We start from the raw sequence: 27,635 nt of genomic DNA, 5'->3' as shown, positions 1-27,635 counted from the left end.
GACTATGATTAAAAAGAAAATAAAAAATTATAATTTAGAACTCATGTCAAACGGATTCTCGATCCCATTTAAAAACATTATAGAGATACCTTTTTTTTTTTTCATTTACTAGAAGATAATGCAGAAGTTAATGTCAATTGCCTAGTGATTTCCGCTCTTCATTACAAAATCCGTCAAGATTGTCGTTTGCAGAGCGGTAGAGAACAAGAGTCGAGCAAAATATAAGCAACATTAATGTTGTTTGTTAAGCTGATCGACCCCTGCATCAAATGCTAAACTAATTAAGGCAACAGAACACACGCCATGATTGTTGCAGGTAGTAGCCAGAAGAAGAAGGCCAGCACTCTATTTAGTCCTAGGCAATCTCCGGTCGAGAATTCTCCGGGAAAGAATGAGATTTCTACCATCAAAACCACTAATTCAGGAGGATGTTGTCGGAGGCTAAACGATTGCATGGCTGAGGGATCTATTGTCTCGACGAAGGAGAGCCAGCGGCAGCAGCAGTCTATATCCGAGCTGAGGCAGCAGGTATTTGGACCACAGCTACTGTTAGGTGCATGGTATGGTCAATGTCGATCAGTCCCACCTGCTAATCATATATGGCCAATTGATAAAGCTGGTCTCATTTATACTGGCCCAACTAGTCAATCTATCAAAACACTAGCCTGGTCCATGGCCTATAACGCGTAGATTGTTTGTTGAAAGTTGAAATCAAATCTTTCTTTTTTTTCTATTAAATGGTAGCCCATATCATTTAATATATATAAGTATTTGGGAGTGTGGTAGTTATTGTTTGTTAAAGTGTTTTTTTACTTAAAAATATATTAAAATAATATATTTTTTATTTTTTAAAATTTATTTTTGATATCAACATATTAAAATCATTTTAAAACATAAAAAAATTTTAAACTAAAAAAATTAAATTTTAACAAACTTCTTATTGAACCTCACTAAATCAAAGAATCAATAATTGCGATTCAACTAACACTAGTATTAACTGTTTAGTGAAAATTCAACCAGGAAAAAACAATTAGAATCAAAGTAATAGAATGAAATTCTTAACATTATATATCAATCTATAAATAATATCTTACAGAGAACTCACAATTAATAGAGTAATGGTTTAAAATAATTTACAACTTCGATTGCATATCTTGCTGGGCACTCTTTATTTCTGCCTCAAGGAATATTGGAGAGGACAGAGTTAAAAGAGGGAGAATCTGTATTGCACAATTACTATGGAAAATCTTAGGCCATAGCCGGATCGGATTTTATCTCTCCAGACCAGTACAGGCTTTTACATAGAGTTTCTTGAATTTTTAGATTGGACCAAGCTGGTAAGCCTTGCTATAGTCCCCTCCCCAAGGCCCACAAGGCCTAACCTCCTTTATGTAGCTCTGAGAATTCTTGTTTCGATTTTGAAGGTGGCAGACCTTGAAAGGGAAGTCCTTAAGCAGAAGGAGCTCCGTCTCATGTACAGGAAGAGGATGGAAACTACGCAAGATTATCTAAAACATTGTCTTCAAGTAGCACAAGAAAACGGCTTCTTGGACCTCATAATTCAAAACAAAGATGATCAACAAGGAATAAAAGATGCTCTTCCTACCAGTATTGTGAGCCCCAGAATTACCAGTCCTCATCAGCTGCCCGCTCAAGTGCCCCAATTTCCAAATCTTGCTTTCACTATCGATCAAGCCAAGATGAATGGATGGTTTATTGAATCTCACGAGGTAAGGCCTCCCATGCTTATTGGCATCACTACATTGTTTATTAGACCATTGCAGAAGGATAAGAATACAACGTATAATTCAAGCTTGTACATGTAACGTAACAGATCGAATTTCAAGAGAAAATTGGCCAAGGAAGTACTGCAGATATCTATAGAGCAATTTGGCGAGGATTTGATGTTGCAGTGAAGTGCATGTTTCCTGATTTTTTCCTTTCAAATGAAAATGGTGTGAACTTTTTCGCTCAAGAACTTGACACTTTATCTAGACAGCGGCATTGTTATGTGCTGCAACTATTGGGGGCATGCATTGATCCCCCTAGTAATGCATGGGTAGTGACAGAAATTTTAGGCATGACACTAAAGGAGTGGCTACATGGACCAGGTAGCAGGCGAAACGAGCGATCGGTTCCAATTCCTCCATTTCAAAACAGGGTTACTGTGGCATTGGAGATTGCTCAAGCAATGCAATATCTCCATGAACAGAAGCCCAAGGTCATTCACCGTGACCTAAAGCCTAGCAATATATTCTTAGACGATTCCAATCACGTCAGGGTGGCAGATTTTGGTCATGCTAGGTTCTTGGATGACGCAGAAAAGGCACTCACCGGTGAAACAGGCAAGGACTAGTTCAATTAACTACTTGCTACTGTTCAAGTACGCAGTCAGATTATTTTGCATAAGTTTACGATGCTTGTATTTCTTTCTTTGATTTCTTATAAATCTCCAGGAACATATGTCTATATGGCGCCAGAGGTGATTCGCTACGAACCTTATAACGAAAAAAGCGACGTTTATAGCTTTGCTGTAATACTTAATGAGCTTATGACTGGGGATTATCCATACATAGAAACAGATTTCGGTCCCAGCAAGGTATGCGATCAAAGTTGTAAGGTACTCCACCTTAATTGATGGTTTGCTAGTCTCATATGTATTTATCTACCTTTTCTTGCGAAATCAGATTGCAATGGAAGTTGCCGAAGGAAAGCTGAGGCCTATGCTTCCTCACGAGGACAATGATCAACTCGGCGAGCTCATCGATCTCATTTCTCAATCATGGGATCAAGATGCTTCTGTTAGACCATCCTTTGCCACAATCACTTCTAGTCTCAGAAAAATCCAACAGAGAATCATAGAGGGTGCTTAAAAATGTCAGATTTTATCACTTCTTAATGTAATTGTACTTTAAGAGGTCTAATAATAAAATACTTGTATGATTAGTAATATTTATAATTATGATTATAATTCCATATGACCATCAGCGGCACGTTTCCAATTTTACCTTAACGTTTTGTCATGTCATCTCCGATTAAAGCTGCAAATTTGCAACTTTTGTGTCATCACGCCCATCCCTCAAAAATCCATCCCGGTGCTGCCGGAATTCTTGTTTTCAATCACTGGCTCGATGCATAGCTATGGGCCTATGGCCACTCCTAGTCAGGTCCAAATCGGTTTCTGACTTGTAAGAGAGCACATTGCTTAATGGGGGACAAAACATGCAGGGGTGTCAGAAACTTAGTGCAATTAAAGGCATCTCCAGTGTTCCGAGTTGTGTGAGGGTGATTGTGCTAATTTTAAAAGGAGAAGCAATGCTTGGTTTTAGATCTGTGAAATATAAGTGGCAAGCAAGGTTGTTTTCTATAAAAAATTTTTTTTAATTATTAGTATAACAGCAATGACAAATAATAAAATAAAATATATTTTAATTAACTCGAGTTAATTATCAACTCATTTAATCCATAATTTTATTATTATACTAGATTGATTATCAAATGAAGTTTAAAAGCTATAATTCTAACAGCATTTGAAGTTGTTTTATATTTTACATGGAATGAGTAAAGGGAGAGGGAAAGTATACAGAAAAAAAGAGTTAGAATTTTCTCTTTATTTTATAGCTACCACGGTGATGTCTGCCATCGTTGCTGCCAAAAGAACCAAATGAATGTCCATGAGAGGATTAAGAGAATGAAGACTAACCATAACATCTCCTTGGCGTAAGTCTTGGAAAGAACTATGGAGTTGCATTATGCGAGAATTTGAGGGAAGCAAGGGTTGTTTCAAGAGTCTTCCAGATGCTATACGGTGTCTCACATCAAACCACAAGGTGCAAAAAAGGCACTCATAATTAATTGATCTTGTTGTTTCCACGATAGAAAATAAGACATAACCACTATAGTTGTTGGATTGGTGACAGCAATATTAGGAGGAAGAACATGGGTAAGAACCATCAACAAAAGCACACACTTCTTGTCGGCAGTGTATGTTTTTGCGGCAGCATTCTGCTTTTGAAAAAGTTAAAAATAAAAAATTTAAGATGATTTTTTATATATTTATATATTGTTTTGATACATTAAATTTAAAAATAATTTTTTTAAAAAAAGAGTAATATTGCAAAAACAATTACTACAGGTCGACTTTAGAAAGAGAAATAACAGCAGCACCACGATGATGAGGACTAGGAATGGCAACAACAACAAAAGTTATGGGGAAAAACACCTACGTTGATTCAGAAACTGGAAGATAGGCTGGCAGCGCAACAAACATTGATGAAGGAGTAATCGATGCCCTAAAACCAGGAGGAAAAGCCATCGACACAGTGGGTGTAGATAGGGCAGTCCGTCAACATGGTCGAAAAAACATAGGAAGTACTCACAGTTTGATCGTGAATAAGATCCATGAAAAAGTTCTGTCAGGATATGGGGAGGAGTATATGAGGTATATAATTTCTGAGTATAAGAGAAGCCTTGAGTGAGCAACTGTCCTCCTATACGGTGTAAATATTCTTAAACAAGATAATTCCCATGATAATGATAAACATAAACATTAATAATACATGAATTAATGCGCCACTGTTAGGTGATGGTGAAAAAATGCAATCAAACCACTCCATCTCTTTCGTCTCTGTAGTTAAAAAAAATCAAGCTAGCATCCATGAACGAATGCCAATTTTATCGAAGTTGACAGCAAATATGAGGAACCAAACAAGAGGTTAAAGGTTAGTGGGACGAAAGACATTGGTGAAAGTGATGTTCACATCAGATCTTTTTTTATTATTTCTTTTTGGTATAAACTAGTTTGTGGGACAGAAACAAAATCACACCACATTTTAAAAAAAAATAAGTTTATCGTAAAGTGAAGTAAGAAATCTTTTGATATTAAAGTTAGTAATCGTGGAAAACAAAAGGGATGGTGTATAATAAAAGAAAAGTAAAGGAATGTTGTGCGCATATCTGAGTTTAGTCCTCTATCTAGCTCTGTCCAAAAAATGAGTCCATTTGCCTAACGAGAATGAGCGTATTAATACATCTAGCTTGAAATTTCTCTATGAAAAAGGAAATCATGTCATTCGCGAATTATAATGGCTCGTTGGTAGGTGCGAGTTGCCATAAATTTCATGCCTAGTAAATGATTAAAAGAAAAGTTGGTATGTCGCGGGATATATTTATTTTCATTATAATTATTGGAGATAGAACACAACTGTCTGTCCTACAATAATATTGTGTGTGCAAGAAAAAAACAAGCTACACTTAAAATTATGAGATAATAATTGATAGAAGAGTACGTATATTCTGTGTGACATGTGGATATTGTTTTTTATTTTTTAATTAATATGAATGTTCTGGTAAATTTATAAATATTTCAATTAATTTTATAAATTTTAAAGATAATAATTATATAAACTTTCTATAATCATTATATTAATAACCACTTAACTTAAATTTGATACTATAAAAAAAATGATCCCAAATTTTGACTGATTTTATTTGTTGGAAAAAAGAAAAGCAGGGTCAGTGGGCGGACGACTTGCGGACCTCGTAGCCCTGGCTTGGGCGACCATTTTTGGTCCTCCTAGATAGGCGACCCTCCCGCCAGTGGGCGACCATGGTGGTCACCAAGAGGCGACGCCGATCGGGCAAAGAAGGAGCGGCTGCCACAGAAGGATTACTTTTGGGCGCCCGTGATTGTTCGAATTAGTGCTAAGAGATAATAGAGGTTCACAATTCACTTTGTTTCAAAGCAAGAATTAATGGATTTTCTGAGGACATACGCTAAGTATCATTTAAATATATTTACTGTTGGATTGTTGTAAAAAAATAAAAATAAAATATTTTAATGAAAATAAGCTATATACAACAAGTGTTTTTTTTTATATGATAATGTTTTTAAGCCTTGGCAATAAATTATATAAAAAATAAAAAATCAAATTTTATTTCAAAGCATGACTTTCAACAAGTGTTGGTTAACTGAACCTGTAAGAAATATAGGATATAATAAATTATTATTTTTTAGAATAAAAGGGAATATCTTAATAATCCTAACCTAAATAATAATTTTTAGTATGTATTTAAGAGTATGGTAGTAGTTGATTTTTAAAGTATTTTTTATTCTAAAATACATAAAAATAATATATTTTTTATTTTTTTTAAATTATTTTTAACATCAATATATTAAAATAATATAAAAACATTAAGATATATTAATTTAAAAAAAAAATAAATTTTTTTAAAAACATTTTTAAAATACAATATCAAACACCATTCTTGCCTTGGCAACCAGGTTTTTCTTAAAATCGAGATGGGTTAATAAAAATGGGACATGAACTCGAGTCCTTTTGTCTCTTCTTTCTTGCAAACTTATAATGAGCTGCAAATCCGACCCTTCAACCACTGATGGAACACACTTAAAAATAGCTCATTAGAACTATTGAATGCTTCAGGCGAGCAATTGGAAAGGGTGCGACTCCAATCTTTATAGCAGGCCCAGTCATAAGACTCGCGCACTTAGGAAATTTAATTGCAGAATGTGAATCAATATCTGGGTAGTTTTGTAGTGTGTGATGGTGTAGTGATTATTATTTTTTAAAATTTATTTTTAATGTTAGTATGCAGAAACAACAAAAACATAAAAACATAATCTAAAATAAAAAATTAATCTTTTTTAAAAACAAGATGGCACTATAAAAATAAATATTATCATGTAACTTGTGACTTATTAGAAATAAAACTGGTTTATTTTTACATTTTAAAAATATTTTTTATTTATTTTTTAATTAAATTAAAGTTACTCGATATTCCCATGTGTTTACATTGAAAATAAATTTTAAAAAATAAAATATTTTTTAAATAAAAAAATCGCTATAGTAATTGTCATTTTTCTAGTATTTCTTGTAGCGTCACGTGGTTATCATATTGCTCCAAAGCAGCAAGATAGTCCGAATAAATAATTAATTGCTAATGTTGATTAACTCATAGAGAATAGTTCCTTTCATCGGACCATCGTTTTCAATTATAGAACATCATCATATCCTGTCAGATAAAGACAGTATAAATTTGTTCTAAGAAAATGGTCATTGACACGTGTTTCATGGTAGAAACTGAATAATCTCAGCAATCAAATCGAGTTATATGGGCGCGGGCAAGTGTAGACCATGATCCGGGCTTTGAACCGACACCCAGCAATGAAATGAGCTCTGCATGAGCACTTTTCCCCCCCAATAATTACTGTCGAAATTTGAATGAATTAAGGGTCGGAATTCGTCACAGTCACAGCGTACCGAACTCAGTGATTGATCGGAATCCCAGAGAGAGATGGTCCTCATCTATTTATTTTTTTGTTTTAAAATAATTTTTTTATTTGTTTTAAATTAATATTATTTTAGTATTTTTAGATTATTTTAATATGCTTATATTAAAAACAATTTTTTAAAAAAATAAAAATATATTATTTTAATATATTTTTAAATAAATAATATATTAATAAATAACTACAAATATACTTTTAAACATGATGCCCACATGTTCTGTGCTGCTTTGGAGAGCCATGCAACGCCAACGGGTCAAACTTTCAGGAAACGGGTCAAATATGGGCACCAGCGTAGACCAATATTAGTCAAGATTATTTTTTCTTCTCGGGGATGTGAATATCTCACTTATGGTGAATGTTATAATATATATATATATATAGGATAAAGCAATTATAAGCAACTGAACTTGTCTGGTTTTTATAATTGAGTATTTGATTTTTAATTTGATTTAAAAAGGTGTTTGATTGTTTTATTTTTGCACAATAAAATATTCATGTTGATGAATACTTAAATTAATATTCATGTTAACGTCATTAATGAGATGTCAGCAAGAGTGAAAGGACAAATTAATGAGATGTGAATATCTTTTTTATTTAATAATCACTGTTTTTTAATTTTCAACTATGTTTATCCCTCCCCTTTACTTGCTAACATGGCATCTCATTTATTCTTAAATGTTAATGTATTTATCATCAGTTAAAAAAAAAACATATTATAATTTGTTTAACAGACATTCATTTTTATACTATAGTACTGTATGAAATAAAAATACGAGACACTTATTTGAATAAAATTAAAAATCAAATACTCAATTGTGAAAATCATATAAGTTCAAACACCCAGAAGTGCATTATTTCTTCTTCTTTTTATTTATAAATATTTAGTGAGCTTGTAGTTTTTTTTTTATTTAGTCTTTCAAATTTTGTTATAATCTTTTTTTTTTTTCATTTGCATTCTTTTTTTTACTGGGGCCTTCGAACCTTTCTGTTCTCATTTACATCCTTCTTGTGTTTTAGTGGGTTATTTGATTTTGTAAAATTAACTTCCAGTAAATCAAAAAATAATATTTGAAATTATGAACATGTGAGACAATATAAGATAAAATAAATATTAACAAATAAATAAGATAAAATAAATATTAAAAAAGTAATTGAAATGCAATGCAAGGGAAATATTGAATCTAATGTGGGCTGCCCACAACTGTTTTTTTTATCACTTGATTTTTTTAATTTTTAATTTAATATATTAATATTAAGTTATTTTGAGATTAAATTTGATATTTTATATTGAATGGCTTTATATGAGATTCTCATGATGTTAATAATTTATTTTGATGTTGAGTTAATACTCAATTTTATAAAATAAAAATTAATTTTTTAAATTTAAACTAGTTAAAATTTCAAAATCCATCGAGAAATTGCATCCTCATCTCAGCTTCCTGACATAATTTTTTATTAGAATCTATAAATTTGTTATAATTTATTGGCATATATAATTATTAATTTGTTTTATAAAATACATGTATAAATTTTTATTAATAATAAAAAAATTAGCAACACCGATACTTTTTTTTGGTGTTGAGAAAAAAATGCTGGGAAGCGAAACAAAACACAAATCTAACTAGAATATTTTCAGTAGTACTGGAAAAGCGGGCCTTTTTTTTAAAAAAAAAAAGAATATAGTTTTTGAAATTAGGAAAAAACTGAATTCAATTTCTTAAGGCCGGGCCCGAAAACATCAAAATATTTGTAAAAATGAAAAGAAAAGGAAAAAGCATACTTATAAAGGCTTCAAGAGTCAAGAGTGCGGTATTCAGACAGCACCATGCTTTGCTCCGAGCCCACGTGTTACCTTTTGTTTTTGCGAATTTAACAGTATTTTTTAAAATTTTTATTTTTTTATAATTTTAATATACTAATATAAAAATAAATTTAAAACATAAAAAATATTAATTTAATATATTTTAAAATAAAATATATTTTAAAAAATAATCGGAATAAGCGCAACGTTCCGTAATCTAATCGAAACCCTAAAGAAAATGGTATAATCCATGTTCTAAATTACATTAGTACCCTCTCACCAAAAACCATGTAGGAATAGAAAAAACTGACCAGTTGTCGTCACCTGCTTCGTTTCACCTTGCATTTATTAATTAATGATGATTTTTAGATGCATAGAACAGTGTGCTAATGTTTAATCAAATCAATATATATTTGTTCCTCCTCTGTCTTCCTCGAAGTACGAACTCCTCTGTCCAACACACTCTCCCTGGCTTCTCGAACCCACTACTATCCTCAGCCCTTTAGCTCACCTTCTTTACCAAAAAGTTTTTCGTTTTGCTCTTGAAGGTGATCTGGATATGACAATGGTGGACCGTATAGTCGCTTAACCATTTCGTATCATTGATGACTTACCTTGTCCTGCCTTCATTTCCTCCTACTGATGCGCGCTATTTCTGTTTGTTTCTTGATTTTACACCTTGTGGGTCCGTTTTATTCTCGTAGTTGAAACTCGTTTTTGTTTTGTGTAGTCTTTTGCTTCAGTATCAAATAAGCGTCGCTTGCTTTTCCAGTACATTGTAATCCCTATACTCTCTCTGCGGGTTTTTCCATGGATGGCTAAATTTCCAGGCGAGTAGCTAGTTTTTTAAGGTAAGGATTCAGTAGGCTCTCGTTTTGATTTCTTGTTTCTCTTTCTTTGGTGCCAAGTCCTTTTCTTTTTGCATGAGGGATTTCTCAAACTTTTGAAGGAGATTTCGTGGGCTATTTAGTAGCAGAATCTTTAAAATATGAAATAAAGATTTGATGCGTTTGCACTTGTGCTTTTAAATGCTTGATCAATTAGTCTGATTCAAGGTCCACTATTCTTGACTAGGAGCTGAGTGCTTTGTTTGGAGAGTTGTTCGCATAAAGTTTATTTTTTTTTCACTTGTTACTTAAAGTTGGAATCTTGATTTAATTTATGCATCTTTGATGAACCAGGGTAATTAATTTGTGCAGTTTAAGGGCGTCGATGGATGTCAAAGAGGGAGTTCAAGGTGAAATACTTATGTCAGAAAAGAGAGCCGCTCATGGTGGAGATGTGCTAATAGCAATCTCAAGTGAAGAAACTTCAAATGCCAGTGTGGACACTAAAACCCCAAAAGGGCCTGCTTCAAAAGACCGTGAAACTCTTACTCCTAGGCAAAGCAGACCAAATTCACCATTTAGGGAATCGAGCAATGGTGCGTTTGCAAAATCAGTGCCATTAAGCTGCCCCTCACCAGAGATTTCATGGTCTAGTCAGACCCAGAGAAAGCCCCCCAAAATCCCCACTCCCAACGAAAACCTTACTAGAAGAAGATCACTTGCAAGGTCAGTGTACTCAAAGCCCAAGTCTCGATTTGGGGAACAATCATATGCTATTGATTCTACCGTGCTTGAAGAGAATGTTTCAACTTTGCAAGAACAGATTGCCACGGCTTCTCCTCACAGGAATTTACTTACCAGGGGGTCACCTAATAACAAGTCTGCTTCTAGTGTTATAACACCTAAAACACCATTGATGGCATCTCCTGGAGGACTAGCAGATGAGGAGGACGAGGAAGAGGTTTGGAAGAGGGTTGAATCTAGTAAACAGAAGAAGCGTAGGAGAGTCGGAGCTAAGGCTGTGATTGAGTGGGTTGCATTTTTGTGCATTCTGGGATGTTTGATTGCTAGCTTGACTGTTGAAAAATTGGAAAAGACTACGATTTGGAGCTTGGAGTTTTGGAAATGGTGTGTTCTTGTCATGGTGATATTTAGTGGAATGTTGGTTACTAATTGGTTTATGCATGTTATTGTTTTCTTGATTGAGAGGAACTTTTTGCTGAAAAAGAAGGTGCTTTATTTTGTCCATGGTTTGAAGAAGAGTGTTCAGGTGTTTATTTGGATAGCTTTGATTCTTCTTGCATGGGCATTTTTATTCAATCGTGGAGTTGAGCGATCTAAAACTGCCACGAAGATCTTAGGTTGCATAACCGTGACTCTTATGTCTCTTCTAATTGGATCTTTTTTGTGGTTGTTGAAGACTTTATCGCTAAAGATTTTAGCATCTAATTTCCATGTTAGTAAATTCTTTGATAGAATTCAAGAATCTGTCTTTCATCAGTATGTTCTGCAAACCCTTTCAGGGCCTCCACTTATAGAGGAGGCTGAGAGAGTTGGGAGATCACCTAGCATGGGCCAGTTAAGCTTCAGGAGTACCAAAAAGGGAAAAGCAACAAAAGAGAAAAAAGTGATTGATATGGCCAAGGTTCATAAGATGAAGCAAGGAAAGGTTTCTGCTTGGACGATGAAGGTTTTGGTTGATGCTGTAACAAGTTCAGGACTGTCTACAATCTCCAATACATTGGATGAAAGTTTTGCTGATAGAGAGGTTGAGCAGTCTGACAAGGAGATCACAAATGAGATGGAAGCGACTGCTGCTGCCTATTACATTTTCAGGAATGTTGCACAGCCTGGTTGCAAGTGAGAAAAAATCAATTTTGTCAGGGTGAAGTTGATGCTTCTGTGTTATTTTTCTGGTCTTTCTCTGATAATTCTCTCTTATGACCAGATACATTGACGAGGAGGACCTGTTAAGGTTCATGATCAAGGAAGAGGTGGATCTTGTTTTTCCACTATTTGAAGGATATGAGACTGGACGAGTTGACAGAAAAGCTCTAACTAACTGGGTGGTATGGCATTTTCTTTTGTTCATATATTTTTATTCAAATTAAATCTCTATGCATCGTGATCTTTTGTGTTATTGCCTTCTGATCTTAGATACTGATTCCCTCGTTCTAATCTTGCGTCACCATATGCCAATTTCGAAATCATGTTTTGTACCATGTTAATTATGGGAACTGTAATGTGAATACACAGCAGAGAACTAAATCAGGTGGACTTTTTAATTACTCGGGCTAAATTGGCTTCAATAAAATTCTCACTTTTCCCTACATCAATGATCAACCTCTACACACTTTCTTATTTTTTTCGGAACCATTCAGAAAAGAGATGATTGGCCCTTTACTCCTTGTTAGTATAATGGTTATTCTTGAACTTGCAAGCAAGACATGCTTCCATTTCAAAAAAAATAAAGAAATAATCAACATTTCGGTGAAAACAATCTAAAATTTCAAATCACTTGACAAGTAGAGAAATATGAAAGAAAAGTGCACCCAGTCAAACAAGATCACATTTAGAATTTTCATGGTTCAGCAAACCACGAACGAGGCGATTAGAGAAATTCACTATGAGAAAGTAGGGGATTACGAAGTCCACACAATTGCTCACCTAAAATCCTAAAATAACCACAATCTCACCTTTTCTCTCTCTAGTCACCGAAGTGTAGAAAATAAAAACATTTACAAATAAGCCTTTCCTTAAAATATGGTAACTTTAGATTTTTATATGGATTAGTACATGAGTATTTCTTCTCACTTGGGCCCGCAATTTAAATCATCCCAACAAATCTCTACCCTGAAGTTAAACTAAACAAAAACAGTATTTTATTTTATTTAGATGAAACTTAACAAGAAAGATAATTTTGAAGTAAAACTACCCTTTATGAATTCTTTTTAATTTTTGAAAAATAACCCAACAAAATATATCCAAATAACCACAAAAGTCAAGGTAATTTAACACCATGTGACATAATATCTAGAATGAAACGATGCTTGACATCGGTATGTTTGGTCCTTTTATAATACATCCGGTTCTTGACTAGATGAATAGCATTCTGGCTATCACAATGCACATCAGTCAATTAAGATTACCAATCAAATTACTCAGCCATAAAGCTTCTCACGCTACTATTTTCAATGACACATACTTGGTCTCTATTGCATATGAGGCAACAACACATCCTTTTTCAATTGCATATACTCAATCTCTATTGTATGCAAGGCAACAATGGATTGCAAAAGTGCTTTCGAACCAGTGACACACCCTGGATGAGTGAAAGCATGACTGTCAGCTAACTCCTCGTATTCAAATCATAAGTGTAATCTAAATTTACAAAGCCACCAACACTACCTTTAGTGCTCCTCTACCCCTATTATATACCAAACCGACATTTGGAGTACCTCCATGATAGCAAAATATCTATTTCATGATTTGCCAGTGAACTTTACCAGGATTTTCTAACAACCTTTTGATCATACTAACATGTGAAATGTGTGGACGAGTGCGGACCTTAACTTAAAATGCTTCTAGTTACACTAGCTTATGGAACAATTGAAATGTGCTCATTTTTCTCTTCAGTTTTTGGTGACAGAGTTGAAGATAACATGAAAATGGGTTGCATGTGGAGTATTTACTGGCTTGTAGTCTTGCATACCAAAATGTTGAAGTACCTTCTCAAGATACTTTTTTTGTTACTAATATAACTTGTCAACATTTTGATCTTTGTGTATAGCTGAAATATTTTTGGTTATACCCAATCTTTCATCTCAAACTCAACTAATTCTTCAAACTGTTAATCTCATACATGTGTTCTTGAAAGCAATCAATTTGTCAATAATTGCACAAATGAACCATCTGAAAGCTTCCTGAAATACATACATCTATCATATTTGTTTTTAAAGTAATATTTAAGCATAAAAGCATCAAACCTTTTATACCACTACCTTGTTGATTGCTTCAAGCTATACAATGGCTTCTTTAATAACCACACATGGTCTTCCTTACCTTGAGCAATGAAACCCTCTGACATAACAGAAGAAGCATCCTAAAGATTATAATGAACGTAATCTACATACTCTTGGTATGATGAATAATTATACTGAATTTCACTTTGCATTGTTTATCATAAACACAATGCTTATGTAAATCTAAGTTACTTTTTTCTTGACCAACCAAATCTTGTTTGCTTAACTCTATCATTTCTCTCTTTTATGTCTCAGCCACATGTGCCATAACCAGTTAGAAACACTATCCGAATCAACCATAAATGCTACACTAGCTAAACTAATAATTGTTGAACATTGAAGATTGTAAAGGTCATTAATTAGCTTTAATTTTATCATGTTAAGAGCTCACTTACAAATCCTCATGACTCTACTATTAGCAAAATAACCATAACCTTAGGAATAAAAAAGACTAAAAAAAATAATTAAATTTTGGAACATGTTGAATCTCTATTGTTCTAATAATACCATCATACATCCTAATTTGAATTACATTTACACCAACAATAGAAAGTTCTTTGTTGACTCATAATAAAACAGTACCATTGACAACTTTATAAAATGTCAAACTAGTTTCTATTAGGACAAATATGAAATGTGCAAGCTGAATCAAGAATCCACCCATCAACCGAGCTGCCAACAAACATAGTCAAAACACTTTATACGTCATTTGTTTTTTCCCCTTTACCAGCAATATTTATAGCACCAATGATTCTCTTCTTCTTTCCCTTGTCTTTCTGTCAAGGACAGTTCTTTCTAAAGTGATCTACTTTATGACATTCAAGTCATTTAATTGTTTTAGATTTTGATTTTGAAATAGGCCTGTCTTCATTACCTGAACCCTTATTATTTGTTCTACCCTGCACAATCAAGCTCTCTACATGATCATTATTATAATTTGACACTTTGCTTTTGTAACTCCATGGATTTTGAGAAAGTTTTGACATCTTCTGAACTAAGATTATCCCATCCATACATCAATGTGTCAACAAAATAATCATAAGATATAGGTAACAAACATAATAAAATCAAAGCCTGATCCTCATCTTAAATCTCAACATTAACATTTCATAGATCTTAAACCACTTTATTGAATTCATCAAGACGGTCTTTAACGAGTATACTTTTTTAATTTGCTGAGTATACAACCTCTACTTACGATAGAATCGATTCAACAAAGATTTGTTCATGTAAAGAGTTTTCAACTTTGTCTAAAATCCAACAGTTGCAGTCCTCAATAATCTCTATCAGAACCTTATTAGATAAACAAAACTGAATATCATGTGCCTGTTTCATGAGATCTTTCTTTACATCATCCATCTTTTTAGGCAAGCTATCTATACCTTTCTGCGTCTTAAACTTGTTGAACTGACAAGGCACATTTTAATACATTATAGATGGAAGTCATTCCTACAATTAAATTTCTCTACATCAAACTTTGTTGTTGATGTTATTTTTGTTGTCATTGTGAAAGCCAATTGAAAACTAGACAAGCTATGATACTAGTTTATAGTGAAAACAACCTTAAAATTTCAAAACAATTGACAAATAAAGAAATATAAATGACAAGCACAATAAAATTTATGTGGTTCGACAACTTAGGCCTATCCCATGGGCGAGATGATTAGAGAAGTTCATTATGAGAAAATAGATAATTACAAGGTATCTAACAAAATTGTTCTTTAACCAAAATCCTAAAGTAATCCAAAACTCATTTTCTCTCTCCTCTCTCTGGTATCCATGCCCTTACTCTAAAATATAATAACTTTAGATTTTTATACGGACTAAGTACATGAATATTTCTTTTATTATCTGGACTTGTAATTTAAGACAAATTCAACACTTAACAATGCTTTTCTTGATCATTTACAAGGAATGCACAAGTTCCTTGTGGAATATGCAATGGCTGGAATTAAATGAAGAGTCTTCCTTTTCTCTTGATGATGTTTTTATGCAGGTGAGGGTTTACAATGGCCGGAAAGCGCTTGCACATTCTTTAAATGACACCAAAACAGCTGTTAAACAATTGCACAAACTTGTGACAGGGATCCTGGTCGTTCTGACCATTGTCATTTGGCTTCTTATGATGGAAATTGCAACAACAAAAGTACTTGTTTTCCTCTCGTCACAGCTTGTAGCAGCAGCTTTTATGTTTGGAAGCACCTGCAAGACCATATTTGAAGCTATCATATTTGTATTTGTGATGCATCCATTTGATGTTGGTGATCGTTGTGTTGTTGATGGCATTCCAGTAAGTTTTGAAAGACCTTTGTTTTTTTTTGCCCTCACAGCTGTGATGGCTTCATCAACTTTGTTGAATTTCTAATTGACAGATGCTGGTTGAAGAAATGAACATCTTAAATACTGTTTTTCTGAAGCTTGATAATGAAAAGATATACTATCCAAATTCAGTTTTGGCTACCAAGCCTATTAGCAATTACTTCAGAAGCCCAGATATGGGTGATTCTGTGGAATTTGCAATTGATTTTGCAACACCAGTGGAGAAGATTGGATTTCTGAAAGATAAAATTAAGAAGTAAGTTGCTTACCTACATTTCTTCCTCGCATTTAGCATCCATCCATGTGATATTAAAATGCAGTTCTACCAAGATGCCCATGCTTAATTAGTTTTGGGTGTGGAACTAGTTTGAAAGTGAATTCACATTGTGCATTAGTGTTATGTGGTGATAAAAACTGCTACTGAATTGTAATCTCCTGTTGGTGGTGATATTGTCAATATTAACATACCTGTAGTTTCTTCCGGTTCCCCACACACAATATTGTGTAGTTTTATTTACTTCCCTACATCATTCTCAGGATAGCATTGTTGATTGTCTTCCTGGAAACTGTTTTTCCTTGGGTGCATTAGCAGAAAATCGCTAGGGACAAAGGTTTTTCCCTGAACTAATATTCCTCTTTCTGTCAAGAGATCAATTTGAATTGGTGGAAGCCAACTGTAGTTAGATAGGAAAGCTTAGCTGAATGGAGTATTGAATTATAGTGTGACCCTGGCTTAAAAACAATTAAAGTAGCATCGTTCTGATATCTCATTGCAACATAGTTCCCCTGGCAAATGAGGCTTGTAAACCTTCTGTTTTACTGCTGCTGAATAAGCCTCTGTACTGCCAGACTCTGGCTCACTCTTGTTTGGTCAAGAGAGAATTGTTAAGGCGTCCTGCTATGCAAGGAAGTCGAATGTAATTTCTTGGTTGGTGATGGGATGCTTATTGCAGGATCAGAAGGTGAAAATAGTGTCACTAAGTAGGCACTGTTTTGCAACAAGGAAGCATATATTTAGGAGCTAGTGTTACTCCCTGTCAAACTGAATAAGAAACTGTAGAAAATTTATTTGGTTTTAATACAACATAATTCTTTAAGAGGAATAGTTTCAAGTGCAGGATTATCTTGACAATGGCATATACGCTTTTATTATTCTTTTTTGACGGTTTCCTCTTATTTGGTTAGGTACTTGGAGAAGACTCCCCAGCACTGGCATCCTATCCACAATGTTGTGGTGAAGGAAATTGAGAATGTGAACAAGTTAAAGATGGCTCTCTATTGTACTCACACGATGAACTTCCAAGAATATGGAGAGAAAAACAAGCGGAAGTCGGAACTGGTTATTGAAATAAAGAAAATTTTCGAAGAGTTAAATATAAAATACTATCTGCTTCCCCAGCAAGTTCACCTCAACCCTATTGGATCTGAATCAACGAACGTGACCAACAAATGATTGTCACTATCTTTGATAATCTTTCAAGTATGTGGCTTCAAGTATGATCGTTCTCCATCATCTGTTCCATACTAATTGAACCATCTCTATTCTAATGATAATATTTCTGGTTGCAGCATGTAATTCACGGCCTTGGACTGATGCTGCAAAGAGATGAAGATGACCTTTTTTATTTATCCCAAAGGAGGAAAGCAGTTTCTGTCCAGAACCAGAGCTGCCTGTTACATTTGTTACTTGACCGAAGATGAACTGTATCTACGCTAGGGCAATGGACTTCTTTTTAGATGCTGTGCTGTTTAATGGTTTTAAACCGCATGATATATGGTATATTTAACATGTGCTTCAAGGGTATGGGCAAAATATCATACCAGTAGGAATAATGACGTCCCCACGCTTTTGATTCCTTCGCGACGTTGGATTTGCTTTTGGAAATTACTTGCTCTGAATCCACTGAATGTGAAATATGGATCAACTGTGAGATTGTTGAAACTCTTCCAACCCTCTTCCTACTCTCTGGGAAAGAAATGGAGGACTGCTATTGCAATTAGTACTGTACTTTACCCAGAACTCTCCTCTCGAAAGAACTGGGGTCTTGTGTTGCTGTGAAACAGTCCTTGTTTTAATTATGCGTTTTTGGATGAACCGCTCAAGATTAGGCTTTACCTCTTAGCGGTTTTCTCTATGGATGCTTCAGTCATGCACTCATGCTTACTAACATGCCCAGTTCATTCTCTTATGAGAGTTATTCATGTTCACTCCTCAAAATAATCTCTCCCACTTTCGTACTCGATAAGGACATGCACGTACACTTCTTCAATATCTCCCCTCCATCTATAGCTCGGCTAATTTGTTTTTAGTACAATAAAAAAATTGGTAAAATATTACAATTTAGAAAATATTTAGAAAAATAATATATTTTAATGGGTTGTTAGCTTTGTTGTAAATTAATTTTGGTATATTAGTTTTTAATTTAATTTTATGGGATTTTGATTATAAAATTAAAATATTAAAGATTTAGTTGGATGAAATGTGTGATTTATGGGTGTGAAAACTGGAAATTGCAATGCATTTTTGTTATTTTATTTTCACTTTCAAGATAATAATAACTATCTGTTTTTAAAATTAAAAAAATAATAAAAATTTTATTTTTCATATATAATAAAAAATTTATACTATAAATATAAATATAGATCTTAATACACGCAGAAAAAGAGGTGGAGATGACATTTCCATGAGCAACTGGGAAACTGAAGGAAACACATACATAGACCGCCCCTTCGCTTCCTTTTCCCGCAATTGATCGATCCCTCAAATTGACCACACACAGTCTTCCTCCCCCATTAGCAATATTTCTCCTTCTTCCGTAGTCGACTACCATGAGCAACGAAGAAGCACTCGAAGACCTAATGGTTCCAGCCACAGGCAACTGCAAAACAGAAAAGAGTTTTCCTCAAAACTCAGCTGCAGCAGCAAAAGTCTTGTGGTGTAGGTTATTTTTTTTCCCCCTTCCTCCAGCGGTGCAGCTTCTTCATGCACAAGAATCGTGAGGCTCCAGCATGGCAGCTATGGACTATCTAGCCTCCATTGAAGCAACGTTTAGAAGCTCTCTCTCGCTCCAGTAGCCGTGAACAAGCTCAAGCTAGCAGCAGCAGAAGAGCTCTAGCAACTCAGCAAACTACAAATTCCAATAAGCAAACTTTTCTCCTAATCGGGCTCCTAAGGCCAGCGTCCATCGGCTCCTTAGTCATGAGAAGTTTCTTTTCCACCGTGAACAGCAAGTTGAATCATCAACCGTGACCATCGTCTCCCAAAGCCTCGTCTCCGGCCGCAGCCTCGCCAGGTAAGTTCATCTTTCCTTATTTTGTTAAATTAATTTCCCTATTATTGTTGCGACTCACGCATACATGCAACAGTAGACAAATCGGGTAAAAAAATAAAAAATAAAAAATTTATATATGCATTAAAAATAAATTTATTTTATTAATTTATTCATTGACATAGGAATAATAATAATAATTTAAATTTATGGTATTTTATTTTTTAGCCAAGTAATATTTATCAATGCTAGAGTTCGAAGTATTCATAATTAAATATTCACTGACGCCAGAGTTAGGGATATTACAAGCAATAACAATGCAAATCATCATAGCATACACCAACAAATCTTAGCAGTTTAAGACAAAAACAACAATGCAGTTTGCCTCAGGTAGGACGCTTAAGGGGTGAGAGTATCTTTCCTTTCGCGTAACCAATCCTGTACCGTGAAATCTCTGTTGACCATTTAGAATTCCTACTGATCATAATACTAGATGACGATTCCTTGAGAAAGACATTTCCCCCTAAAAGAACAAAATTTCAGATATCTATTCTTTTTTCATATCGAGATTAATTCTTAATCGGTCACTGTGATGTTCGAGTGTGACAAGCTTCATTTACTACTCATGAGTCGCATGGATTGTTATTTCAAATGAATTACAACCTTAGATCTACTTTCTATCCTTTTTTTTTAATTTTTTCTCTCCTTCATTTCTCACAACCACCATCCACGTGAACTTGTCATCGCCTATAACCTTTCTCCCTATTATGAAATATTTTTTTAGCCACCACGAGACCATCCTCTCCATTCTCTCACCAAGTTTCAACTACCACCCCATTATTTATTACCATCACCCACATTCAACACTTGGAGGTATATTACACACTTTTTTTTTAATATCAATTTAGCATAGTTTGTGCTAATTGTTGATTTTGAAAATAATAGGGTTTAACATTATAGATTTTTTTTTAAATAGGGTTTGTAAATTAGGCTAACTAGCTATAAAATATATTGATTTGAGTTGTTACTTTTGTTATTTTTGAAGAAAATTAATGATTTTGGGTTGTTGTTGATTGTGAATTAAAGTTAGAAATTTTTTAGCTTAAATAAGAGATTTGGTCGAAGTAGGTATAAAATATGATACTTAGCTATGAAATACATCAATTGAGTTTATAATTTCATTATTTATAGAGAAAATTAATGAATTTTGAGTTTTTACTGATTATGTTATTATTAAGGTTTTGTTAACAAATTATATACCCTGATTAACTTCACAATATTGATGAATTAGGCTTGAGTTTTGTTGTGTTCTTTAATAGAAAATCATGTACTATTAGAATATTATACTTCTATGATGACATCATTACCAATACCAACAATGATACCACTTATAATAAAGGAAGTAATGAGTTTCTAATTGCTAAATTAGATATATCTCTCAACAAGTTATTTTGAATGTTATCAAATCGACTTGACTGAAATATATCTGAAATTAAAGTTAAAATTACTTGGAGAATGATGTAAAATGGGTTTAGTACAACTCGTTATGTCAATGTACTTATTTGTAGTGATGAAAGTATGAATTTCATGTTTGGTTTTTGTCAACATTAATGGGATGAATATTCTAGAGTTCTACTTGAATATCAAACCTATACGAGGAAAGTCTTCAAACACGGATTTCATTTGGTTTAAGGAACCAAATGTCGACACAATAAATTAAAGATATGAAAGCCCAATTAGCTATGTCATTTGCTTTATATTGTAATGGAGAATCAAAATCAAGTGACGGCAAATATAAGTGTCATGTTGATAAAGTTGGGAAAAAATAAGAAGAAGAAATGGAAGTTGAGGAAGATGAGAATGTTAAGTTAGTTGATCCATTAAACCAATTCATGGCATCTTCTCCTTCTTAATTTGAGCATGTTAATGGGTAAGCCCAACAAGGATGTAATAACTTGATTTTGAGTTATAGAAATTCAGACTTATTAATTTATGAATTGGACGTTGAAAAAATCTTATAAACAAGTTTGATTGTACTATTGTAGTTAAATGGTGACATATCAATAATTCATTATAATACAAGATCCAATATTTAACTAAAACTTATTTGCACATAGGAAGCATATTTATCCATCAACGATCCAAGTTTGTCTATGAGCTATAGTGATTTTGGTATTAACCTTTATATAGGCACTATAAGCTCATCTTCAACTTGAAGTGCTTCATGCTCGCCCACGAGTTGTGGTGATTTTTAGATTTAGTTAGAATGTATGTTTTAATATTTTAAGAATTATTATGAATTTAGTTTACATTTAATAAAATATTATGTTAATTTTTTTATTATGTTTAATTATGAATTATGAATTGTTATATTTGATAAATTGTGATAAATCAAGGCTTGTGTATCTCAATTGTAAAGCATATTTTATGTTCTGCTGATATTGTTTGGCAAGGAGTTAAGAGTCTGGAAAAAACTTCCCTGACTATTTTTTTAGAGTCTTATATCTCACATATGACTTACAAGTTGTAGATAAGGCTTGCAACTTACCAAACTTTATTATTTCTTAAAAAAAAAATGGATTGTGATATTTTATCAAGAAAAGTTATTATGTTATTGTTTAGAAAAACCTCTAACTAGGCCATCAAAATTTCCTACTGAAATTGGAGAATATAACTAATTCTAGAGTTTTTTTGGACATTAGCAAAGTTTCATTAATAACACGGTTTAAAATATACTTAGAGAAGTAGCATAGTTGATAGAGTCGTAAATGACATCTTTGACTCATGAGTTGTATGTCTCATACGCAACTTTTAAATTGTTAAATGGCCTGCAAAGAATTACAAGGAGAGAGGAGAGAGAGAGAAAAAAGAAGACTTTGAAGGTACACTAAAGCTCTAATGACAACATCATCGATACCATAAAAAAATATCGATAAAGCAAATCCAACAATACAAAAAAATATTATTAACATAGACTATAGTGGGTCATATGAGCTACCTAAAGGAGGTGGAGCTCACTTGTTTTTGGGAGACTCATGTGATCCATTCTAATTGCTGTTGATGACTTTTTCTATTGTCACTGTATTCATCTCATTGAAATATTTCTGATAGTACTAATGATATTATCATCAGAGTTTTAGTGTGTATTTAAGTTTTTGTTTCCTTTCTCTTGTCTCTCATCTACTCTTTGTAATTTGTGAAAAGAAAGGAGAGAGAAAAAATTTCTAGAGGTACGTCGAAACTCTGATGGTGACATCGTCGATACCATCAGAAAGATCATAACAAGACAAATCCAACAACATTAGGAAATGTCACCAACAATAATCAGAGTTGGTCATATGAGTTGTCCAAAGGCATATGAGCCCCGTCAGATATTTCTAAAGGTACCACTAGTATTATCATCAAAGTTTTGATGTGCTTTTGAGATATCTTTTTAATGTTTTTCTTTCTTTTTTGTTCTGTCTCTTCTTATAATTTGTGAAGAGAGAGATGAAAGATAAAAAAATATAAAAAGAGACCTTGAAGGTACACAAAGCTCTAAGAACGATATTATTGATAGTATTAGAAAAATCTTGATGAAATGAATTAAATAACACAAAAAAAAATTATCAATAATAACAGAGTGGACTACACAAGCTGCTCAAAGGTAAGTGAGCCCCGTTACATTTGAAAAACTCATGTGACCCACTCCAGTCTTGAATAATAACTTTTATTGGTGTTGTTAGATTTTTCTTATCATTTTTTTTTTATGATACAAATGATGTCTTTATTAGATTTTTAATGTGTTTGAGAGAATTTTTTTTTTTAATCTTTTCTTGTTATATTTCTTTTCAGCTATTTAACAATTTGAAAAAGTTATACATGACTCGCGATATATTATTTATGATACTCACTTAATTATATTATTTTTCTAAATATTTTTTAGATTGTGATATTTACCTTCTGTTTTTTTTTTTTTCAACTTTGCTGTGGTGTTAAAAAAAACGTCTTTGTTCTGCTAGCTGCAACAAATTAACTCGCGACAAGTTTATTTGTGCACGCACCCACAGAGATTCTCTTGTGACAACTTAAGAGCTTATTTCCCGTGAAATCAAGCAAGTGGATAGATAAGCTTATCCTCCAAATCCAGTGGAGAGTTAGCCACGTAGGATTACATCAAGGTGACACATCAGCCGAAAATCTCCATCTTTCATCTTCTCTATCCTCTATTCTAAGGTGCCTAACCCTTGGTTCTCAAGAACAACACTAAGCTATAACACCACCACCAAATTCTCTCGAGGAAAGGACAAGGAACAATACTAGTGCACACAAAAATGGCCTCAGTTTCAATGCCTATGCCACTAGCTTCAGCATCCCAAAAGAGGTTAGAACAGCTACCCAACTCCCAATCCTTCCTTAAGCCACTACCTGTAAGGCCATCAATGGCAGTAGGTTTATCTACAAAGTCCAAGTCTAGAGGCAGGCTTGAAGTGCAAGCCTCCTTAAAAGAGAAGGCAGTGACAGGACTAACAGCAGCTGCATTGACAGCTTCAATGGTGATACCAGAGGTAGCAGAAGCAGCAGGGCCTGGTATATCCCCTTCTCTCAAGAATTTCTTGCTCAGCATTGCTGCTGGCGGGGTCGTTGCTGTTGCTATCATTGGAGCTGTTATTGGAGTTTCCAACTTTGATCCCGTTAAACGAAGCTGAAGAGAATCTTTCAAATTTCTTGGTCTTTACTCTTCGCTCTATCTCATTTATTTATGTAGTACTCTTCAAGCCTACTAGTTTATGCATATATTGCTAAGAAAAACACAATGTTTTCCATTCCGCCAAGAGAATGACCTGTGTCTCAATTTACATGGAAAGGGGAAATAATTAATGAAAAACATATATGAATGGAGGAATGCCTCATAATTCATTACATTAAAATAAAGGTTTCACATAGTTTGCCATATTGAGTCGTATGAACACCCCAATGAAGCTACTATATTACTATTGTCAAAACCAAACAGCTCTAACAACTGTTGGATTGATTTCTTTGGAGATATTTGAAATATTTGTTTTTAATTATCCTATACAGCAATTCCCCCCTCTCCCCCACCAGCAAAGGTATGAGGCCTCAATTTTTGTTAGCTACCCCATGCCCATGAAGAAATCTTGCATTATCCTCGGTGTAGACATGAGTCTCGTTCATCAGCCTGAGACAGGAAACAAGTTGACAATCATAATTAGCTGGTGGTCAAGTATTAGCTAGGCAATGAATTCAAACCAAAATAATAACAAGGAAATCATTAACTCATGGAGAATAATAGATTTATGAACTTACGATTGCGACACAGCCTTGTTCAGGGTGGCGGAGGAGAGGAATGCAGCACCATTCAGAAGAAGTAATTCACCATCAATTCTTTCATCAACCCTCCTGTCTATCTCCTCAGCATTGAAACAGAATGGTTGGTCTGAGGCCTGGGGTCATACATACAAGTCTTTAGCATTAGCAAAACTCTCACTGATAGTTTTTCTTGTACAACAGATTAATAATTTATACGTATCTCTCTATCTAACACAAAGGTTGGATTTACCTACCATAACCCATCCCCAAGTATCAGCAAAAGATGGCACATGAGCACTGTATGCAACCACGTCTGGGAAAACACAGGCATAAGAAGCAGGTTATGAATGTGTGATACTGATGCATAAAAGCTTATTTAAGGACTCTCTGGATATAATTGTTATGTTTGCTTACAGACTTACATTTGAAGACTTGTTTGATTGTGTTGAATATAGAGGAGAAGACCTCCTTGTGGGTGAAAACTCCTGCTGGTCCAGCCTACACAATAAAAACATCACTCAGATTGGATTATTATGGACATTATATTTGAATAGGAACAGCAGCAATTACCTTGCAAGGGTCAGATTTAAGGCAAAAGAACAGAACTTTATTACCTGAGTAACAAAGATGCCATTGTCATTCAGTTTAGGCTTCAGAATTTGCTCATAGAAAGATTTTGTGTAGAGCTGATAGCAAGGCCCTCCTTCAACTGGGTCTGCCAAGTCTCCAACTATGACATCAAACTTTTCGTTTCTCTTCTCTATTTCAGCTCTTCAAAAACAAAATAATTTCTAGCGTAAGTAGCTGCTTATCAAAAACGACTAAATCAAAATATAATTAACAAAATCTAGAGAATTGGAATACAAGGAACTTACTTGGCATCATTAATGACTAAATCAAGCTTCTTGTTCGAAAATGCTTCTTGATTTACTGTCAGATGTCGACGACAGAAATCAACAACTTCCTGGAATATACAAGTGACTCTGGATAAGTACTCGTGTCTTACAAGTGGATGCACACAAACAAAACACAAACAAAACACAAACATTAATTACCTGGTCTATATCACACATGACTACTTTTTCTATTGACTTGTGCTTGAGGGCTTCTCTTGCAGCAGACCCTTCTCCACCTCCCATTATGAACACATTCTGAGGGCTGAAAAGATAAAAAAAGACAATAAATATCACTCTATTAGCAAAAAGATAACATATCAACTCTTAATGTAATTACCAACAAATCGAGTTTCTATTGCTAACATAGAACAATCATTTATTTTTTTACCCCTCGAGTAATTTAATTTGAAGTCACCTAGCAACATAATTAATCATTGGAATGAATTGTTTTGCAGTCATAATTTATTGGGGTTATGATTCTTCATCTTCTTTACCAAATATCATAGTTCATCATTTAGTTCACGGCTAATTAGTTCCACTTTCCTTGTTGCTTTCACCTAGCTAAAGACTAAGGGAAAGTGCAATCCAAAACTAATAACATAGCCAAGGATCTATGTAGAATAATTCAACTCACTTGGAGAACATGTTCCATTAGAAAAAAATGCAGGTCCCACCTCATAAGTTGGTTCTTATCTCTTGTAAAAAAATCGATGTATCTAACCCATAAATTGTAGCTCAATGACATGCTATTGTTCCCATCACTAAGATTTGAGTTTGAGTCCTCTTGTACAATTTTTTTTCTTTATATGTATACATGAAAGAGAGATGAAAGAAGATGCACCTGATATGTTGAATAATTCGTCCATAGATCTAAAACTAAAATCTGTAAGCAAAACTAGACTTACTTAGGGTGGCAGAGCAGAGCAGGGTGAATTAAACATTCATGATAAATAAACTCATCCACTTCGGCACTCTGCATCTTGCCATCAATCACCAAAACCTGCATGAAACCATCCCTTAATTAGGACATTTAACAATGGAGACCGATAAACAAGAAAGAAAGAAGAAAAAAAAAGAAGATGAAGAAGAGGCTTCCGTAAACACAGTACGATATCTAGTCAAGTCAAAAGTTCAGAAGGTACTTACTTTTCCAAAACGCTTGGTGTCCAAAAGAGTTATGTCCTGGTACTCACTAGTCACCTTGCACAGCACGCTGTTGAGAGATATATAGTTGATTCTAAAATTAATTTCTTAAATCCATTAAAGAAAAAATATTAAAACCCAGTAACTGATTGCGGCCGTTTGTTTCGCTGTTGTAATTGATTAGTGCAGTTGGCTGATATAATTAATATGATTGTCTTGATTAACAGAGATTAAGTTTTACTTTTTTATTCTATTGTTATCTCCAAATATGCATTAGAATAAATCAAATCTATGAAAAAAAAAATCTAACGTAAACCTTAAAACTCATGACAAAAAGAAGGAGAAGAAAAGAAGCTGCTGCACCGCAGTTTGAGATGGCATGCATGCATGCTTGTGGTTGTGGTACAAACAAACCTGTTCACAGCAAAAGACCATTTGAGATCTTCATCAATGGATTCTTCAAACCAAGAAGAATCATTGTGAGTCTGATCATCAGAATGAGTTTGATTGATTCCATCACAGATTTTAGACAAACCATTTGCATAGATGATCTCAACTGCCTCAGTACCCATATTCAAATGAAAAGCCAAAAACAACTAGAGAGCGAAAGGATAAGCAAGATATCAAAGACAAAGAAGTGAAAGGAGGAATTGTGAGGGTTGGTATTGCAAGAAAGTGTGCCTTTTTATAGCAGTAACAGCTCAAAAAAGAAAAAGAATATTGCTATATAAAATGGAAA

The 27,635-nt window shown here is 33.9% G+C and overlaps 4 protein-coding genes across 5 annotated transcripts; 3 read left to right on the top strand and 1 right to left on the bottom strand.

Annotated features, from left to right (window-relative positions):
* The first annotated feature begins 225 nt into the window (after positions 1-225).
* Positions 226-3,015, top strand: LOC105122140 (serine/threonine-protein kinase CTR1-like). The gene is made up of 5 exons (XM_011021070.1): positions 226-528; positions 1,425-1,730; positions 1,835-2,345; positions 2,457-2,599; positions 2,688-3,015. Exons 1-5 carry the CDS (start codon positions 304-306, stop codon positions 2,871-2,873), a joined length of 1,371 nt encoding a protein of 456 aa, XP_011019372.1. The 5' UTR covers positions 226-303; the 3' UTR covers positions 2,874-3,015.
* Positions 3,016-9,522: 6,507 nt separating this feature from the next.
* MSL10 (mechanosensitive channel of small conductance-like 10) lies at positions 9,523-18,411 on the top strand. Of its 2 annotated transcripts, none has more exons than XM_011021069.1 (7): positions 9,523-9,961; positions 10,310-11,797; positions 11,886-12,006; positions 15,956-16,249; positions 16,332-16,534; positions 17,464-17,758; positions 17,848-18,411. In XM_011021069.1, the coding sequence occupies exons 2-6, from the start codon at positions 10,323-10,325 to the stop codon at positions 17,729-17,731; spliced, it is 2,361 nt and encodes a 786-aa protein (XP_011019371.1). In that variant the 5' UTR covers positions 9,523-9,961; positions 10,310-10,322; the 3' UTR covers positions 17,732-17,758; positions 17,848-18,411. The 2 variants fall into 2 exon arrangements, with proteins under 2 accessions (XP_011019371.1, XP_011019370.1); XM_011021068.1 differs by having other exon boundaries at positions 9,524-9,961; positions 10,292-11,797.
* Positions 18,412-23,732: 5,321 nt separating this feature from the next.
* Positions 23,733-24,480, top strand: LOC105122137 (uncharacterized). The gene has a single exon (XM_011021066.1). It carries the CDS (start codon positions 23,861-23,863, stop codon positions 24,233-24,235), a length of 375 nt encoding a protein of 124 aa, XP_011019368.1. The 5' UTR covers positions 23,733-23,860; the 3' UTR covers positions 24,236-24,480.
* Positions 24,425-27,569, bottom strand: ACL5 (S-adenosyl-L-methionine-dependent methyltransferases superfamily protein). Its single transcript, XM_011021067.1, has 10 exons — positions 27,311-27,569; positions 26,900-26,966; positions 26,659-26,753; positions 25,913-26,015; positions 25,733-25,821; positions 25,472-25,628; positions 25,280-25,355; positions 25,112-25,170; positions 24,855-24,991; positions 24,425-24,726 (listed from the first exon to the last, which is right to left on the bottom strand). Exons 1-10 carry the CDS (start codon positions 27,466-27,468, stop codon positions 24,648-24,650), a joined length of 1,020 nt encoding a protein of 339 aa, XP_011019369.1. The 5' UTR covers positions 27,469-27,569; the 3' UTR covers positions 24,425-24,647.
* Between the last annotated feature and the right edge of the window lie 66 nt (positions 27,570-27,635).

The sequence above is a fragment of the Populus euphratica genome, unplaced genomic scaffold (assembly GCF_000495115.2).
Source record: "Populus euphratica unplaced genomic scaffold, PopEup_1.0 scaffold19.1, whole genome shotgun sequence".
NCBI classification, from domain to species: domain Eukaryota; kingdom Viridiplantae; phylum Streptophyta; class Magnoliopsida; order Malpighiales; family Salicaceae; genus Populus; species Populus euphratica.
The sequence above is the reverse complement of the archived record's forward strand: the minus strand, read 5'-3'. Positions and strand labels throughout refer to the sequence as shown.